Genomic DNA, 19,101 nt, shown 5'->3' on the forward strand with positions numbered 1-19,101 from the left:
TGAAAACTCTGACCCTGCTCGCATTGGCCTCTGTTAAGAGGGTAGGTGACCTTCATGCATTCTCCATCGACGATTCGTGCCTTCAGTTTGGTCCTGCTGTCTCGAGCGTAATACTCAGACCCAGACCAGGCTACGTGCCCAAAGTTCCCACCACGCCCTTCAGAGATCAGGTGGTGAGCTTGCAAGTGCTGCCCCCGGAGGAGGCAGACCCAACCATGGCTTCATTATGTCCCGTACGCGCTCTGCGCCTCTACGTGGATCACACACAAAGCTTCAGGACCTCAGATCAGCTCTTTGTTTGTTACGGTGGTCAGCAGAGAGGGAAAGCTGTCACTAAGCAGAGTATGTCTCATTGGATAGTTGATACTATCGCCCATTCCTTGTCCATTTAAATTGAGAGCTCACTCTACTAGAAGTGTTGCCTCATCTTGGGCACTCGCTCCTGGTTCCTCGCTAACAGACATCTACAGAGCTGCTGGTTGGGTGACACCTAATACGTTCATTAGATTTTACAGTGTTCGTATCGAGCCTGTCTCCTCTCATGTTCTTTCCTCATCAGGGGAAGCATGGAGAACAGACTCGCCTCCGACTGGTGATCCAAATGAAGTGTCAGTATGGAAGGCCATTAAGACAAAAATGCATAATGGTTTGATTTGTCTTTCCTCCGCTGCCTTGGCAGCCGGATGTTACGGAGCATCCAGTGCCAGCCTCTCACTAGCTGCATCCTCGCGAACCTATGTGTTTGGCTCGGGCATCCACATTGCGTCCCACTGGGTTCCTTTGTGAGATTTTTCCGTAGGGTAAATCCTACTAGCCCACGTTTCCCTCGGCAGAGCACTGCTTTGCTTACACAGACACGGCTGTCTTTATACCTCAACTACGGTTGACTTTCGCCCACCATCAGCCCTTAACAGGGCGGTGGCTTCCGCAGCGTTCCTATCCCACTCAGATAGGGTGCTTCCCAGTCCCTGGCACTACTGTGGGGTTAAAGGAACATCTACTGCCCGGCCTTCTGCCTTAAAACCTAATTCTCTTTCTCCTTAAGTGGAACCGGAGGGCTTTACACAGACACTGGAAGAGGTCAGCCCTCAGTGGCGTTTTGGTAGGGATTCCCAATTCGTCGGTCATGACGTGACGTTGTAGTGACCGACTGAAAGGGAATGTCTCGGTTACGTAGGTAACCCACGTTCCCTGAAGGAAGGGAACGGAGACGTCACGTCCCGTCGCTACAGGGCTGCTCCATGCTGTTTACGGCCGGTCGCACTTTCCGGCTTTCTCACCGAAAATAAGCTAATTTCCATATTTGCACCTGCGGCTTATATACGCAACTGGCAGGGCGGCGCCGGCATTATGCAAATACCTCAATGCCAAGTTCATTGGCGTTTTAGTAGTACTCGAAGTAGATTGGTCTCTCTAAGCGAGTTTCCAATTCGTCTGTCACAACGTGACGTCTCCATTCCCTTCCTTCAGACGTTTTTACTACACTTAAACTGTTAAAATTATTTAACAAATAAATCTTGAAATGAGACTTACTGCTCTCAAATCCTGTTAAATCATTTGGTGCCAAAGGACATTTTTTGGCTTTAAGGTTTTAGGCTTATGATAATTTTAATAAACATCAGTGTCTGAATAATTAATGTCCTTCTATTAATAGATTGGTGAGCCAAGAGAGTTTTTTCACATAATTTGAGTTTCGTGACAATATGATACAGACATAATAAATCACAGTACTTTTACTCAAGTAAAAAATTTAAGCAAGTATTTCTTCTTTTACTTGAGTAATATTTTACCCTGGGTATCTCTACTTTTACTCAAGTACATGATTTGTGTAATTCGTCCACCACTGCTTATATCATGTGACATTGTGGCATCGTGGGGGTGTCATGGACCTTCGACATGGGCGATCTGGGTTCGATTTCCCTTTAGGGCAATATTTTTTAAATATAAACTTTAACCAAGCGACCACCGTTACAACTGGCTAGTAAATGTGAGCTATGCAATTTTTTGGCGTTTGATGAAAATAAATACACTTTGTGACCTAAATAGTTGTCTTCAGGGTTTAAATTGGGCCGGGGCCGTCCGGGGCTAAGCCCCGGCACATAGGCTGAAGGTCTCGCTCTGCTCTTGCCAGTGTACCCGCTGCGCTGGTGCGTGTGCACTGACGCGAAGGGAATAATGTGTTTTCATTCATTATGATGGATACTCACCAACGCAAGTTCAACGATTTGCGCGAGCAGATTACATACAAAGTCAATGCAAAGACGCAATCAGGCGCGTCCTCGCACGGGGCGATGAAAATGACGCGAATTGGGCGCCGCAATTTCCGCGAAAACACGCGCTCTTCCCTTTAAATGCGTCTTCGCGCAAGTTATGCAGCACAAGCGAAAACACTCAGAACTTCAAGAACGCGCTCTCACGCAGGATCATTTGACGAGAGAGAGAGAGAGAGAGAGAGAGACAGAGAGAGAGGTAAGAATGGTGCCCACGTCGAGAAAACTTCATAGAAGACTAGAAACGTGTAATGTCACTCATCCAATTACATTATGTTAAGGATAACACTGGATATAACTATTGTATAGTTGAATAAAATAATGTATTTTGATTACACAAATCAAACCTAACTATATGATTGTTTTAGCTGCTGACCAGCATAGGGAATCTCTATGGCTAATTTATAAGACATGTTACAGTACTGTGTGTTGTACCTTTTCTTGTCAATTGAGTCTTTTGGGGTAGCCTATCTTATGCCTAGAATTATTCAAGGAGGTTGATTCTTTTAACTTCCTTTAAAGTTTGATCACTTGTGCATAATGACATGTGCAACAAATGGATATAGGGTGTCAAACTCATAGATTTGCATCATATAAAATTTAAAAGCTCTTTTTAAAATATTTTGGGTCAACCTCTGGAACAGCTTTAAAGCTGAAACTTATCAAATCCTATCAGAGGTCCAGAATGTCATTGAAACACACCAGTGGCTTTGCTATCATCAGTATTAAACATGTTAACCCTTGAAGTACCCCTCCCCGCAGAGCCCCCCCACATAACAAATCCCAATTTAACCCCTGGTTGTCTTCTTTTCCTTTGCGACAGTGCTGCGGCACTTGTGGCCTCTAGGGGCGCTAGACGTGAAAAATATATGTCTAGCAACCCCTAGTCGCCAAAAAGTTCCATGGTGTGCCTTTAAGTAAAAAAAACAACTTTTGATTTCCAACAGATATTTTATCAAAACTTGTGGCTACCAAAGACTTTAGAATTGCAAAACAGCACGTTAGCATCGCATAATCATTTACAATATATAATTTTAGTTTTCTCTGGCTTAATAATGTAACTTATAAAGAGGGCTGCATGATAAATTGCATGTGTAAAAAAGACTCTGTTCAGATATCCTTCTTTAATGATAAGGCTGTACTGAGGTCAGTCTGGCATTTACACGGGGTGTGGTTTAAACTGAGACTGCGCGAGAGCAGCAGGAGAAGTCCCAGCGGGCATATGACCGACCTTCAACGTTGAAATTTGGTTGAAATTAGGTCAGTTGTTTGTTCAACGTTGAAACAACGGTGAATGGTAAACGGTTGAAAAAGGTTAATAAAATGCTTAAAAATCAACGTTGAAATTTGGTTGAAATAACGTCAGTTGTTTGTTCAACGTTGAAACAACGTTGAAACAACAGTGAAGTAAATGGTTGCAGAGAGACAATAAAATAATGTTTTATAAAATGTGAATCATTCAGAAAAAAAATTTAAAAACTCATTTTATAAAATTGATGACATTATAAAAAAAATGTAACAAATAATTGAATATACAGGTAGCGACGTAATCTCGCGAGATTACATGAGACTGGACTGTTTTAACGGCTGTCTTCGAGATCTTGCGTATCACACGAGAAAATGCTTCAGAGAAAGAAGAGGTAAGGAAATATCCCTTGTCAAAAAATCCTATAGGATTTTTAATAAGAATCCTGTACAGGAATCCAATTAGAATTTCTATCATATTTTGGAACCGTTCCATTAGAAAAATCCTATAGGATTCCATTAGAAAAATCTTATAGGATTCCATTAGAAAAATCTTATGGGATTCCATTAGAAAAATCTTATAGGATTCCATTAGAAAAATCTTATAGGATTCCATTAGAAAAATCTTATAGGATTCCATTAGAAAAATCCTAAAGGATTACATTACAAAACATCTATGGGATTCCATTAGAAAAAATCCTATAGGATTCTATTAGAGGATATTTCTAAAGGATTTTAAGACACGACAAAAATATCCTTTAGGATAATTTGTAGAGGCTTTTAATGGGATCCAATAAATTTTTTTGTTTCTTAAAATATGCTTTCCTCTTTTTGATTTTGTACATTGTTGTTACACTGTAAAACCCGAAAAGTTAACTCAACTTAAACCGTTTGAGGAAACCGATGGCCTTAAACCAAACATTAGTATAAAAAATGATGACAGAAAAGGGTAAAATTATTACAGTTTATTAAACAATTGTTTATTTTACAAACATTTTTTTGCTTTTCTGTCCAAATTCACATTAAAACTAATATTAGATTTACACATTCCTTTATGAAATATATCAAGTATTCCTTTATGACTTTAATAGACTCAGTGTATTGCACACTTTTAATAAATCAGTGTACTGTTCCTTAACTCAAACGACATTTAAACATTTTTAAGACGTACACATTTCCCATGAAATTTCCAAATTACACAGGGTCACATCTGTCTATGCCAAGCATTGAGAAAAAACAAACATTATTGTTTCACTGATAAAATTGTGGTGTACTCACAGCATAATAAGTAACTGAATAGGTCCACTTGTAGTAACATTTCTTTAGTTTTTGTTGTGTTAATGACAGTTGGTAGATGAAAGTCAGTAAATATCCTCAATGGTAAAGATCCAAAACTGCTCTAGACACGTTCATACTTACCTGTGAGAAAACACAAAAGTATGAATAAATGTTTCACTAACAGAACTGTGGTATACTAACAACTTAAATAAATGTGGTACCTTTAAAGTTTTTGCGTGTGAATGATGGTTGGTTAAGAACAGTCAGCCAGTCTCCTCAATGGTAAAGATCCAAAATTATGCTGGATGCATTCGTGCTAACCTGGGAGAAAACACACAAATATTAATTACTTTTCCACTTACAGAACTAGGGATGTGCATTTATGTCATTTTTTCATTTCGATTAATCCATAGGTCTGAAGAACGAGTACTCGATTAACTGGGGCGGGGCAATCAAAGGGGCGTACACGTCATGGTGAAAATGAAAATATTTTTATTAAAAACACTGAAATAAAACTTAATTTTGAAGAAACTACGACAGAACAATGAACACATACTAGATTATTAATGAATTAAATGGTTTTAACAGAAACCTCTAATAGGAATAGCTGCGTGATGAAGTGAATCTTAAGGGTTAATAAGCACAAACCGCTTTCTATATGACGCACTATAAATATAGTAAGCCTTTATACAACATAAATGTACATTGTGCATCTATCTGCATAAAATGCTAGACTTCAACTAAGTTTTCAGCTAAGTTATGTACAGAAAGTTTAACTCCCATTGTGGATGTGCACCATAAACAGCGCCCTTTTAAACACGTCCAGTCAAAGCACAAGCTTCATAACATTAAGCAGCTTTAAGTCTTTTGCTATTATTTAGCGATTAGCTGTGGCGTGTCATCCCCTTACCTGTTCTCAGTCAAGATTTAATGTTAATGCTCGTATGGCTCTCTGGTATCTTTTTACATTGATGTTTAAATATGAGATGATAACCGTCCCCTTACCTGTTCTCAGTCAAGATGTAATGTTAATGCTCGTATGGCTCTCTGGTATCTTTTAACATTGATTTTTAAATATGAGATGATAACCCATTGAACTTTGACGGCGCTGTACTTTTTCACCTGACTGACTGTATTTCTGAAAAACAGGGCATCTTTTTAAACAATAATGCCTCAGTGATGTGAGGTGTGACCGGCTTCACAGGATCGGCGAGTTGCCGCGCATTGCGCGGATCGAGGGGTTGCCGCGTGCACGGCGGGTGGGCGGAATTATCTGTTTGTTTTTGAATCATGCATGGTAATGTTACTGATGTCATACGCCGGTCTGCATAGCTCAACACGACGTCAAACACGCATCTCCAGACCCAGCCTTTACTACCACATGCGCTTGTAATGCTAACCAGACATCCAATGCCGTCATATCCACAATAAATAAATAAATAAAGCCGCATGATCATCGTTTTTGTGATTGATCATCGATGCCACGTTCGAGTACTCGTGCCCATCCCTATACAGAACTGTAGTATACTCACAACATAATAAATGTGGTAACGTTACCTTTAAAAGGTTTTATGAGTGAATGGCCATCCGTCAGTCCTTTCTGAGAGAAATTCTAATTTGCGCGGGAAACACTTGTGCTAAACAGTAAGAAAACACACACAAATATGAATTAATTTCCCAATGAAAGAACTGTTGTGTACTAAACATAACAAATGTGGTAATGTTACCTTTAAAAGGTTTTATGAGTGAATGGCCGTCCGTCAGTCCTTACTGAGAGAAATTCAAACTTGCGCGGGACACACTTGTGCTAAACAGTAAGAAAACACACACAAATATGAATTAATTTTCGATTGAAAGAACTGTGGTGTACTACCCAATATTAAAAGAACAAATAAATGGGGTAACATTACCTTTAAAAGTTTTTTATGAGTAAGAATGACCGTTTGGTCGAGAACAGACAGCCAGTCAATAAGTCCTTACTGAGAGAGATTCAAACTTGCACGGGAAATGTTTTTGCTAAACAGTAAGAAACACATAAATATGAATACATTTTTCACAACTGTGGTGTACTCAAAACATAATAAATGAATGAATAAATGTGGTAACGTTACCTTTAAAAGGTCTTGAATGACCGTTTGGTTGAGAACAGACAGACAGACAGAAAGTCAGTTAAAGTTAGTCCTTACTGAGAAAGAAACACACATAAATATGAATTAATTTTTCACTTACAGAACTGTGGTGTACTCAAAGCACACTAATCTGCTGATAAAAATGAGTCTGAGGTCAAATTGCTGTATCAATGTCGTGTTGTTTCATCGTATGTCCAACATTACACAAATTACTGTAACCGGGTGAGTATTACAATGTAGAGTCACGACAAACAACATGTTTTTAAAGTTTAAAGATGCTTTAAAGGACAAGTTTGGTATTTTAGACTTAAAGCCCTGTTTTCAGATTGTTTATGGTGAAATAGAATGGTTTTGACTGAAATTTCAACATTTGCGGCTGCCCTGAGAATTTTCGCGTGTTTGTGTTTCAGCTCAGACCTCTACAATGGGTTTAATGGTGCACTGGAACAATCCTTCCTAAAATGCATTAAACTTTCGTTTACAAAGACGTGAAACTCACCGAGTGGTCAGGGGTGTTCACTGGTATGCTCACACAAAAATCGCTCCAAAAGACGCATTCCAACAGGTTTTATCGTAGTTTTTGCCAACTCCATTGACTTGTATTAGATGTGCTGTGAGGTGCATATTACTCCGCGCCGGGAACTTTGTTTCTATTCTTGCAATTGGCAAAGGCGGATTAGCGCCACCACCTGGGCTGGAGTGTCTATTATTCAAGCTCTAAGCGGAAGAATGTACGGGTGTGAGGCGTTTGGAAAAATAGGTCCACAAGTTAACAACGAATGCTAAAACAGCTGTTGGAAAGCATCTTTTGCAGCGATTTTTGTGTGAGCATATCAGTGAACACCCCGGACCACTCGGTGAGTTTCACGTCTTTGTAAACGAAAATTTAATGCATTTTAGGAAGGATTGTTCCAGTGCACCATTACGCCGGATTTCCACCGACTGCGGAGCGGCTGCAGATCTGCTCCGCTGCGTAACGGCTCCGCACTCCGCCGTCCGCCAATACCCACCAGTTCCGTATTGGTTGCAGAGCGGCTGCATGCTGAAGTGACGAGGACATATGAGGTCTCGCAAATTCACGTGATGATCACGCGATACCTAGTTCTGTCTCCGCCAATTATGACTTGAATTATGACATTTTTACAAACCAGCCCAGATCACAACACGAGATCTCGCGTAGAAAGAGCAGTACATCAAATCCATCCAAAATTCAAAAAATAAGAAAGCTGCTAAAACCATTTATTTATGCTCTATCTTTAATGTATTTATTATTCCATATACTTTACCATTTAACTCCCCCTGTCTCTGTTCTTGTCTATTATTTGTTGTTTCTATATTAATGACTTTGTAATGTTTGTATTGCAAAGATTTAATAAAGAAAAAAACACGAGATCTCGCGAATTCAGGTATGATCACGCGATAAAGTCATGGCTCCGCCCTGCGGAGCTGTCCGGCATCCGTCAAAAATAGAAGCTCTGCGTATTTGTGCCGGAGGGCTGCGGATGGCCAGAGCTGTGACGGATTCGGAGCGCAGTCAGTGGAAATACACACATTGACTTGAATGGAAACCGATTGACTCCGCCGCCGTTCAGCAGCTGATCCGCAGCCTTTCCGCAGTCGGTGGAAATTGGGGGTTAAACCCATTGTAGAGGTCTGAGCTGAAACACAAACACGCGAAAATTCTCAGGGCAGCCGCAAATGTCGAAATTTCAGTCAAAACCATTCTATTTCACCATAAACAATCTGAAAACAGGGCTTTAAGTCTAAAATACCGAACTTGTCCTTTAAAAAGGTTGAAAGAGTTTGCAGTGCTTACCTGTTAGCTCTTCATATCTGTGTCCTGGCTGTTGCTTACTTATTTGGTTTAATTTATGGTTAATCATTTGCAGTTTTTGAGTTCATATCACAGTTTTTATTAAGTGAAATTAACTTTAAAAAATAATAAGTTTAAAAAACTCATTTCGTTTAGTGACTTACACTGTTAGGTTTTACAGTGTATATACATAAAAAATAAAACAAACAAGGCTGAAATAAGAGGTTATGGGCTAAATAACCAAGGAGCACACATACTAATAAAAAGTATATGCTTTGGATAAAGCCGTCCACCTAAAGCATACATGTTTCCACCTGGGTGGTCCACCTGGGGTTACATCATGTGTATATATAATATTTATGCATTTGGAGACGCTTTTACCCAAAGCAACTTAAAGTGCATTACAAGCTGCTTATTATTTGTATCAGTATTTGTGTTCCCTGGGTTCAAACCCACGATGACCTTTTGCATTGCAAACGCAATGCTCTACCACGGAGTTATACATGAACAGCTCTAAGGCTCTAGAAGCAGAAAGGGTAGTCATGTTGTTTTTTGTGTTAATAAGAAAACAATTAAAACCCAGCAAAACCATACTTTGTAATTATGCTGTGTTTGAACAAAACTATTTCTTACGTTTTTTGAATAGAGTATTAGAGACCATTTGTTTACGCACTGATAACAGGTAAAACATAACAGACACAGTGACAAATGCTTATAACTGTAATTATTTTATTACATAGTGTAATCATATTATATTTGTTACTTTCAAAAGGTAAAAAAAATCTATATTACATTACCGTGAAATATCTTTTAATGCAAAGCAGTAATTTTCACAAACAATGACTGTGGTGCCTTTTTGACATCTTACATTCATCTGCACATTTCTGGGAGATGGTCTTCCACTAAGTTCCATATGGAATTCATTTTTGAGGTAGCCTATAAAATAAAAAAATAGAAAACATATTTTAACAAACCAAAATTAATAAATAATGTCATTAGTTGTAAATTCTGTTCATAGTCTAAATTTAGAGATTTGAGAAAGCAGAATTGTTTTAGAAAAAACAGATCTGTGGACATACATAGTAATATACTTTAAGTAGGTTGGTTTCTACACAATTTGAGACCTTTAATGGCTGATTGTTTGAATTGCATGAAATAACCAAGAAAACTCTCTTACAATGTAGTGAGCAGATCGCATGAAGTGTCAGTGTTGTTAAAATGAAGTGTTAACTGTTATTCTTATCAACTGAAGATTTAAAGTTACCACATTTACACCATAAGTACTTTATACACTAGATTTACATTAGAGAACAACAAGCTGACGTGCTGAGCCACGCGCTGATGGTGTTTGTTCATTCATGTGTTCACATAAAGTATGACTTTTCTTTCCCATGCACGGAGAAAAGACAGTAACATTAGACATAACTGCGGTGTCCATAATAGTTTACCATGGTTCTCTCTTATAATAATAATATAACAATTGTAAAACTTTGTTTGTAGTTACCTCTATTCTGGTTAAAAAGGCGAGTTTGAGAAAAGTGACGCAAGATCTTTGACGTGCAGCAAAGCTGTTATGAACTAACATCAACAAAAAAGGTCGATAACTTATCATTAGTTACAACAAACATTTAATGCCTATCCAGTTTTGTCGTTTTATTACATGAATTTGCGTATTTTGCACGGATACTCACTCTCTCACTTCATTCATAACGGTTAAGAATGTTGCTGGGTAACGGGAACAACAACAGTAGCTTATAATGAGAAATTATGTTTTACACACGCTTACATTTCTAGACTGTGCAAAATATTGAAAAAATAGTCAAACTTAGCCACTTACCAGTTGTTTGTGCTCCTCAGAGTTTCCATTCAGACGAACTGAGTTGTGGCTAGAAGGGATACTAGCCGGCTTTCAGCTGTGTCCAAAATCTCGTGAGCTCTCGCCGAACGAGCGCTGTTTTCAGCTAAACCCAACATCTCGCGAGATTTGGTCGTAGCTGTACTTCATCTAGCCAGAACCCTCAAACTGCTGAAGTTTTTGAACAGGCCAAAGGATGCCTATGCCCAATGTTAATGACTTCAAAGTGTGATAGGGAAGTGTAGTCATTTTATGTATAAATATACAAATTATTTTATTTGTATTTTATTATGATTACTTGAGAAAGACACAATTTATTGTTGCTGTTGTTGTTGTTATTATTATTTATTACTGGTGCTCTTTGCAGTTAACTACATGTGTGATTTCTTATATAATAGAAATCTAACAAGTCAAATATGATCCTATAGGTGAAAATGAAATTTTGATAGGGTGTATAACAATGTCAAACAGGATTTGTGTTCGATAGCAGGACTGAAAAAGGTTCTTCTCTATGTAAGGTGAAGTTTTAAATTAGCTTTCCTTTATGGGGTGTCGGTTAGAACACACTGAATTCCTTTAGTTTCATGCAATTGGGTTTAATTTGTCATTCTTCAGTATTCCACAACACAGCAGTGCACAGAATTACAGGTCACAAGTAAGGAGTTTTATGTGTGTTTATGTGTGTTTATGTGTGGTCTAAAGGAAAGAAATAAAGATATATATATTAACAAATGTTTCTCAAGTATTATTGCACAGACATTATTTCACAACAGTTGTAAATCTCTCAATAAAACCTCTAAATGAGAATAATTTACAGAAATGAACTTATAGGCATTATAATTATTACTCAATACTACCACCTGTTGGTCAGAAACGGCAAAACAGTGAAACCGAAACTTATTTCTGAGGTAAATTAAACGAACTGAATATAAACCACAAATATTGCTTAGATAAAGATAAAATGGCAAGCATTTACATTATTAATGTGATAATCACACATATATACATACAAATCAAACGATGCTTACCAGATATATACAATAATAACAAGTAATACTGAACATAATTGGCACATTTACATATTGTCAAAAGCCCGCGACAAACAGCTTAAATAACAACAAATACTTATATCTTAGATGCAGAATAACATTGAATGAATACTCTACAAACTCCTGAACTAACATTGATTATCTACTGAAAAGACAGATAACTTACTTTTGCGTATTCACGCACACTTTGCACACATACAGTCCCGCTCGCATCTGCTGCTGAATAAATCTCCCTGACGACCACTAATGGAAAAGTGCGCATGCGCACAGAACGCAGCCTTTCTAACACAGCCGCCCCCAAATTTGGTTTCAAATTTGCACCATTGAAAGGCTGACACCATATGTACTACCATTAATTTCCAGTGTGGTTTTCATCCTCTTCATCCTGAATCTCTGGCAGAACAATTAAGCGAGCAATGGGTCTTGCATAGACTCTGTCCTTTATCTGTACCTCAGCCGTACGCACTCGACCATCAGCTCCGGGAAAGACCTTTACTACTTTTCCGATCTGCCAGAATGAACGGGGTAACTGAGGGTCAACGACCATAACCACCATTCCAGGTTGAATGTCTGTTGCTGAATTATGCCACTTTCTTCTGGCTTGCAGTTCGGGCAAATAGTACTTTATAAAGGCTGTCCAAAACCTATCAGACAATACTTGGGAATGTCTCCATCTCCGTCTTCCCAGGAGCTCAGACACTGGATATGTGACTTGGGGAAGGGAACTATCTGGCCGCCCCATCAGAAGGTAGTTTGGGGTGACTGGATCTACATCAGCGATGTCTGCTGAAACATACCCAAGTGGTTTGGAGTTCAGGATGGCCTCTATTTCAATGAGGACAGTTCGAAGTACTTCTTCAGACACCATTTCTGATCCCAGAGTTGTATAAAGTGCAGCTTTAACCGAACGAATCTCTCGTTCCCACACTCCTCCGAAGTGTGGAGCAGATGGAGGGTTAAAATGGAAGCTGATCTGCTGCTGTGCCAACTGCCGCTGTAAATCATCACTGAGCTGACTGAAGGCTTCTTTAAGCTCTGTGTTACCCCCTCGGAAGTTGGTGCCTTGGTCTGAGTACAACTCTGCCGGTTTTCCACGACGTCCTATGAACCGTCGCAGTGCCATGAGAAAGGCATCAGTGTCCATTGATGTTAGAACCTCAAGGTGCACAGCCCGAGTGGTCATACACTTAAATAGAAGCCCCCATCGTTTTTCTGTCCGACGTCCCACCTTGACAGAGAAAGGTCCAAAACAGTCCATTCCAGTTGAATGGAAGGCAGGCTTGAACAAACGGAGCCTTGGTGGAGGGAGATCAGCCATTTTCTGGGAGGCAGGCTTTGACCTCCATTTGCAGCATTCGTGGCAGGTTCTCTGGTGTTTCCTTACAGCTTCTCTGCCCTTTAAGATCCACACCTTCCGGCGAAGTTCAGCAAAGACTCGTTCCGGTCCCGGATGACAAAGACGAGTATCATAGTCTTTGATGAGTAGCTGAGTGTATGGGTGATGGGAATCCAACACAATAGGGTGTACTGTGCTTGGATCAATGCCTTCTATGCGTCTCAAACGTCCCCCTACTCGTATTAGATCGTTGTCTAGATCAAATTCTGGGGAAAGGCAAAGTAGACGGCTGTTGGTAGGAACAGGCTTACCGGCTTTTAATAGCTGATAGTCCTCTGGAAAGCTGTTCATTTGGGCCCTTCTAATTGCAGTCAGCTCTGCTGTTTGGTAAGTATTCGCTGAAGGAGAACCATTTGGATTTGCCGCCCCGTGCAGCTCTTCTGCAACTGTTTTGACTAAGTCCTTCCAGCTGCTAAACTTACTACCATCTGCTGTTGTTGGTACTGAGTTATTAATGCCACAAAATACACTGTGCTTTAATTCTGTGGTATCCTCAGGTACTGGACTGTGGGTTATTATTGGTGATGGCCAATTACTCTGAGGTTGGAGGAGGAATTCAGGTCCATGGGTCCACCGATTAGGCTCAGTAAGTTCTTTCAGGTTCTTACCACGGGTAAGATCATCCGCAGGGTTCCTGGCAGAGTCAACGTAATGCCATCCTTTAAGGTCAGTTAGTTCTTGAATCTCTGCCACCCTAGTGCCCACAAACACCTTGAAGCGGCAGGATTCAGAATGTAACCAATGGAGGACAGTTGTTGAATCTGTCCAGAAAGTGACCTTCTGAATCTTCAAGGTGAGTTCATTTTCAGTCAGCTTAGCCAGCTGAGCTCCTATAAGAGCGGCACACAACTCAAGCCTGGGAATTGAACACTGCTTACGTGGAGCTACACGTGATCGGGCCAGAAGGAAGGAAAGATGAATACTTCCACATGGATCCTCCGAGCGAAGATACGCTACTGCTCCGTAAGCTTTCTCAGAAGCATCAGTGAAGATATGGATTTCCCGATTGACTTCAGGGTTATCCATGCTGGCTGGCGTATAGCTTCTCGGTAGTGTTACATGAGGCAGGTATTGAAGCTCAGCTTCCCACACTTTCCAAGCCTTCTGAAGCTCCTCAGGAAGTTGTGAATCGTCCCAGTTCCTATTCTTAGCCCAGAGCTGTTGAACAATGACCTTAGCCCGTGTTGTGAAAGGAAGAATGGCACCAAGGGGGTCATATTGACTTGCTAACACACGATATATGTTCCGCATCGTCAAAGCATTGTAAGTGACAGGTCTGTGCTTGTAACATAGCTGGTCTAACTCACAGTTCCAATTCAGTCCCAGGGTGGATTCATGTGGGTCAGATTTGTCATGTGAGAGCCACAGCTCTAGCTTGGATGATCTGGCTTCTGATGGCAAATGACTGATAACCTCTGGCACATTGCTGGCCCACTGACGGATATCAAATCCTCCAGATGCTAACAGCTCCCGAAGTTTGTCCAGTAACTGCCGTGCTTCTTGAGCAGATGGAAAGCTCTGCAGACAGTTATCCACATAGAAACAGTGGTCAACAGAATGCCTCACATCTTCTTCTGGTGTACTGTGCGATGAAACATGTCTTTGGAGGGCAAAGGATGCACAGCAGGGACTGCACGTAGTTCCAAATGGCAGTACTTGCCATTCATAAACGTCAGGTGGGTTGTCTCGTCTCATGTCACGCCACAGAAAACGCAGGAGGGGCTTATCCTCAGGTAGGAGTAGGACTTGGTGGAACATTCCACGTATATCGCCACTAATGGCTACACAGTGCTCCCTGAAACGCAGTAAAACACCCAGGAGTGAGGGGCTTAAGGTTGGACCAGGCATCAAAGAATCGTTAAGGTTCAGTCCCTTGTATCGGAAAGAGCAATTGAACACAATACGATCCTTGTCATTGTGGTTTACCAGATGGTGTGGGATATACCAGGTCTCCCCCGTCATACTGTTTTCAGCAGGTGTGAGTTTTGTAACTGCGCCATTCTGTACTAACTTCTCAACCTCAGCATTGTACACAGCTGCTTTCACTGGATTTTGAGCTAGTCGGCGTTCCATACTCCGGAGACTTGGCACCACAGCCTCTTTGGGGGCACAAAAGAAGGGTGAATCCTTTCTGCGCAATAAGGGTGTTGCATAACGTAGGATTCCATTCACCTCCACACGTGTTGTCTTGGTCTCTAGAAGATTTATGGCTTCTTGGTCCTCTCTGGATCTTGTTACCTGCTTTTCACAGCGGAAAGGTAAAACATCAAGCTGCCATAATCTTTCAACATCTCTTCTGAGTTGGAGTTCGGCAGGGGTCAGAGACAGGAAAAGGCACTGTTGTGGTTGTAATTGGTTCTCCAGGATCTTGGCAGGTCCCTGGAGTGTCCATCCAAGCTTCGTCTTTATAGCTGCTGGACCATCAGGCGTACCAATTCGGACAGGTGCGATCGGTGTGATAAGGTGAGTATTATCAGCCCCGATTAGAAGTAAAGGACTCACTCTTTCAAAGGTCTGCAGAGGGATGTCTTTAAGGTACTTATATTTCTCCAGCAAACTCACGGGATACGAGTGATCAGCCAGACCAAGGGTTTTTGCAGTAAATGCTGCATTAATCTTGAAGGTCTTCTGTGGTTGAGTGGCAGGTGATATGTGGAAGTTAACTGAAGTACCACTGATGGTTTTCACTTCTTGTCGGATGGTCCGCAATGCTATGTTTTCAGCTTGGCCTTGTATGTCCAGCTCACGGGCAGCATCAGGAAGGAGAATAGTGCGCTCGGACCCATCATCCATGACAGCGTAAGTGTTAAGTGTCTTGCCTCCATAGCGCAGCAGAACATTTATGACCTTTAGGAGAACACGTCTGTTGTCAGTGGGTCTATCCAAGTACAAGGTCTCAGCGGTTGAGCTAACCAGACAGGAACCCTCACCTGTACTCTTTGTGTTAACTTCATGCAAGATTTGCAAGTGTTTCCCATTACATATGCTACAAGGCTTCTTGAGGGTACACTGAGCTGCCTGGTGTCCACGTCCACAACGCCAGCAGCGATGGTTCGTTCGGATCCAGTCAATCATTTGCTGTTTATCAAAAGACTTAAAGGTAGCACACTGACTGAGATAATGATCATCTTTATCACAGAAAGGGCAGAAGGCTTTAGTTGGGGCTTTGAGCTTCTCCACTTTAACTTGTTTGATTTGGGCCGGTGCTGGAGTGACAGTGTCATCTGCTCCATGAAGTATGGTGGCTGAACGGGCAGTAGGTTTGGATTCTCGCCTGCGTTCTGATCTCTGTTCTGTTCTTTGGCTCTTATAACTGATCTGCGACTCGCTGCTTTGACACCAGGCCTCATACTGGAGCCATTCAGAGAATTCACTGAGGTTATACACAGACCCAGGGCGGTGGTACATCTGTCTACGAAATCCTGATCTCATTTCTGCAGGTAACTTACTCAACAGTCTCTCGACATGTGACCCACATCGAAGTTCTGCTTCGCCTTCATCTCCAAGAGTCTCCAACATACCAACAAGAGCCCTTATTTGCAGAGCGAACTTATCAAAGGCCTCAGTATCTCCACGTCGGATATCTGGGGAGTCCATCACTTTGGCGATTTTCTTGAGAGCCAATTTGTGCGGCTGGCCAAACCTTTCATTCAGAGCAGCCATGGTATCAGAGTACGGAAATGGAGAATTGAGGTAGGAATCTGCCACCAGACGTGCTTCATCTAACTTTAGATGATCTAACAGGATTTGGTACCGGAACAACTCAGTGGCATCTGGTGGTAAAAGGTTCTCAAGCGCTATCTTCAACCGAGTAAACTCGCTAGGGTCTTTAGTACAGAAGTTAGGTATGGTTGGTGTTGGACCTCGGTATGTGGTCTCTTGTCCGGCAGGAATTACATTGGTAGTGCAGCGAGGTTTCTGAGGTGACTGCGGCCAAGTAGGATGTTTTGACTGATGATATACCTGTTTAGGATGATCAAAAGTCTCAATTGTGGGTTTTAAGGATGTTCTTGAATGCCAGTATGGATTAGGAGTGGTGTAAGGACCAGGCGTAGTTTGAAATCCTACTGGATGAGAAGTGAGACTGATGTTTCCAGACTGCCGCAGGAGAGATGGATGCTGGTAAGTATGCCCACCATATTGAGCAGAATGAACATATGATTTATGAGATGTATCAGCCAAGATATGATCTTTCATTACGTTAAGTTCACCAATCATCTTTCCAATGAGGTCTATCATTCCAGAGTCACTTCGATGATCCACTGTTCTTTCATCTGCTGGGTTGGGCGGACTTAGATAAGCAGACTGCTGATTATGACTGAAAGAAAGGCCACCCGTAGAACTAAAGGGGGGGTGGTATGGCTTCACAGTGGGTGCTGTTATGCTGCTCATCTGGTGCTGTTGCCCATACGTTGGACGAGGCACTGTAGAATACAATGTAGACTCTGGATGGTAAGGTACAGCTTCACGATGCAGGGATAGCCTATGCTGATTAGCATGGAAGGTCTGTGGCAGCGGAGTAGACTGCTGTTCTTCCCATGGTCTGTGATAAGGAGAAAACTGAGGAGGGTAAACAGGCGGCACTGAAGCATAAGTAGGACTAGGATGATGCTGTTCAGTGTCACCCACATCTGGAACAGGAAGTTCTCCTTCGGAATGGACAGACCAGTCATCCACTGTCTCCCATGGAACTTGACTTATAGGACTTGATCCTCTGGTCGAATGTGAAGAGACATTGTTCGCAGCCTCTCCAAACCCTTGTGCATGCTGTGTTGTGTGAGGAAATACTGGCTGGTTTACTGTTCTACGACGCCCAGTCGTGAGATCAAAGTCTTGAAGGTAGGTAGGAAGATTGACCTGACGTTTGGGTCTTACTATCTGAGCAGACTTATCTTCTAGTTGCATGTTGCTACTAATGAATTCTTTGTCCATAAGAAATGCCATATCCGGCTCGAAGGACCATTTGTTCGATAGCAGGACTGAAAAAGGTTCTTCTCTATGTAAGGTGAAGTTTTAAATTAGCTTTCCTTTATGGGGTGTCGGTTAGAACACACTGAATTCCTTTAGTTTCATGCAATTGGGTTTAATTTGTCATTCTTCAGTATTCCACAACACAGCAGTGCACAGAATTACAGGTCACAAGTAAGGAGTTTTATGTGTGTTTATGTGTGTTTATGTGTGGTCTAAAGGAAAGAAATAAAGATATATATATTAACAAATGTTTCTCAAGTATTATTGCACAGACATTATTTCACAACAGTTGTAAATCTCTCAATAAAACCTCTAAATGAGAATAATTTACAGAAATGAACTTATAGGCATTATAATTATTACTCAATACTACCACCTGTTGGTCAGAAACGGCAAAACAGTGAAACCGAAACTTATTTCTGAGGTAAATTAAACGAACTGAATATAAACCACAAATATTGCTTAGATAAAGATAAAATGGCAAGCATTTACATTATTAATGTGATAATCACACATATATACATACAAATCAAACGATGCTTACCAGATATATACAATAATAACAAGTAATACTGAACATAATTGGCACATTTACATATTGTCAAAAGCCCGCGACAAACAGCTTAAATAACAACAAATACTTATATCTTAGATGCAGAATAACATTGAATGAATACTCTACAAACTCCTGAACTAACATTGATTATCTACTGAAAAGACAGATAACTTACTTTTGCGTATTCACGCACACTTTGCACACATACAGTCCCGCTCGCATCTGCTGCTGAATAAATCTCCCTGACGACCACTAATGGAAAAGTGCGCATGCGCACAGAACGCAGCCTTTCTAACAATTTGTAAAATCAAATACAATTCTAAAGGATACACTGAAAATCCACTAAAATAAATCTGAATTTCCAATAGGATTGTATAATCCTTTAGAATCATACAGGACAAATTAAAATCCATTAAAATAAAGCTGAATGCCCAATAGGATTTTAAGAATCCTTTAGAATCCTACAAGACAAAGTTAAAATCCACTAAAATATATCTGAATGTCCAATAGGATTTTAAGAATCCTTTAGAATCCTACAA

At 40.8% G+C, this 19,101-nt stretch overlaps 2 protein-coding genes and 1 long non-coding RNA gene across 5 annotated transcripts in view; 1 reads left to right on the forward strand and 2 right to left on the reverse strand.

Moving 5' to 3' along the window:
• LOC135771706 (uncharacterized) overlaps positions 1-19,101 on the forward strand; it is a 95,097-nt gene that overhangs the window by 26,764 nt on the left and 49,232 nt on the right. The gene's annotated exons all lie outside the window — the stretch shown is intronic.
• Positions 3,929-7,277, reverse strand: LOC135771761 (uncharacterized). 2 transcript variants are annotated; one of them, XR_010543017.2, is made up of 6 exons: positions 6,905-7,277; positions 6,704-6,809; positions 6,521-6,600; positions 6,351-6,430; positions 5,015-5,114; positions 3,929-4,934 (listed from the first exon to the last, which is right to left on the reverse strand). It is a non-coding gene; the product is annotated as an uncharacterized lncRNA (long non-coding RNA). The 2 variants fall into 2 exon arrangements; XR_010543018.2 differs by lacking the exon at positions 6,351-6,430 and having other exon boundaries at positions 6,905-7,273.
• On the reverse strand, positions 11,074-18,863 carry LOC135773911 (uncharacterized). Of its 2 annotated transcripts, XR_012337180.1 has the most exons (3): positions 18,738-18,863; positions 11,806-18,218; positions 11,074-11,286 (listed from the first exon to the last, which is right to left on the reverse strand). XR_012337180.1 is itself a non-coding variant. In XM_065283811.2 (2 exons), exon 2 carries the CDS (start codon positions 17,977-17,979, stop codon positions 11,992-11,994), a length of 5,988 nt encoding a protein of 1,995 aa, XP_065139883.2. In that variant the 5' UTR covers positions 17,980-18,218; positions 18,738-18,863; the 3' UTR covers positions 11,526-11,991. The 2 variants fall into 2 exon arrangements, 1 of the variants encoding a protein (XP_065139883.2); XM_065283811.2 differs by lacking the exon at positions 11,074-11,286 and having other exon boundaries at positions 11,526-18,218.

This window comes from Paramisgurnus dabryanus, chromosome 8 (genome assembly GCF_030506205.2).
Source record: "Paramisgurnus dabryanus chromosome 8, PD_genome_1.1, whole genome shotgun sequence".
NCBI classification, from domain to species: Eukaryota; Metazoa; Chordata; class Actinopteri; order Cypriniformes; family Cobitidae; genus Paramisgurnus; species Paramisgurnus dabryanus.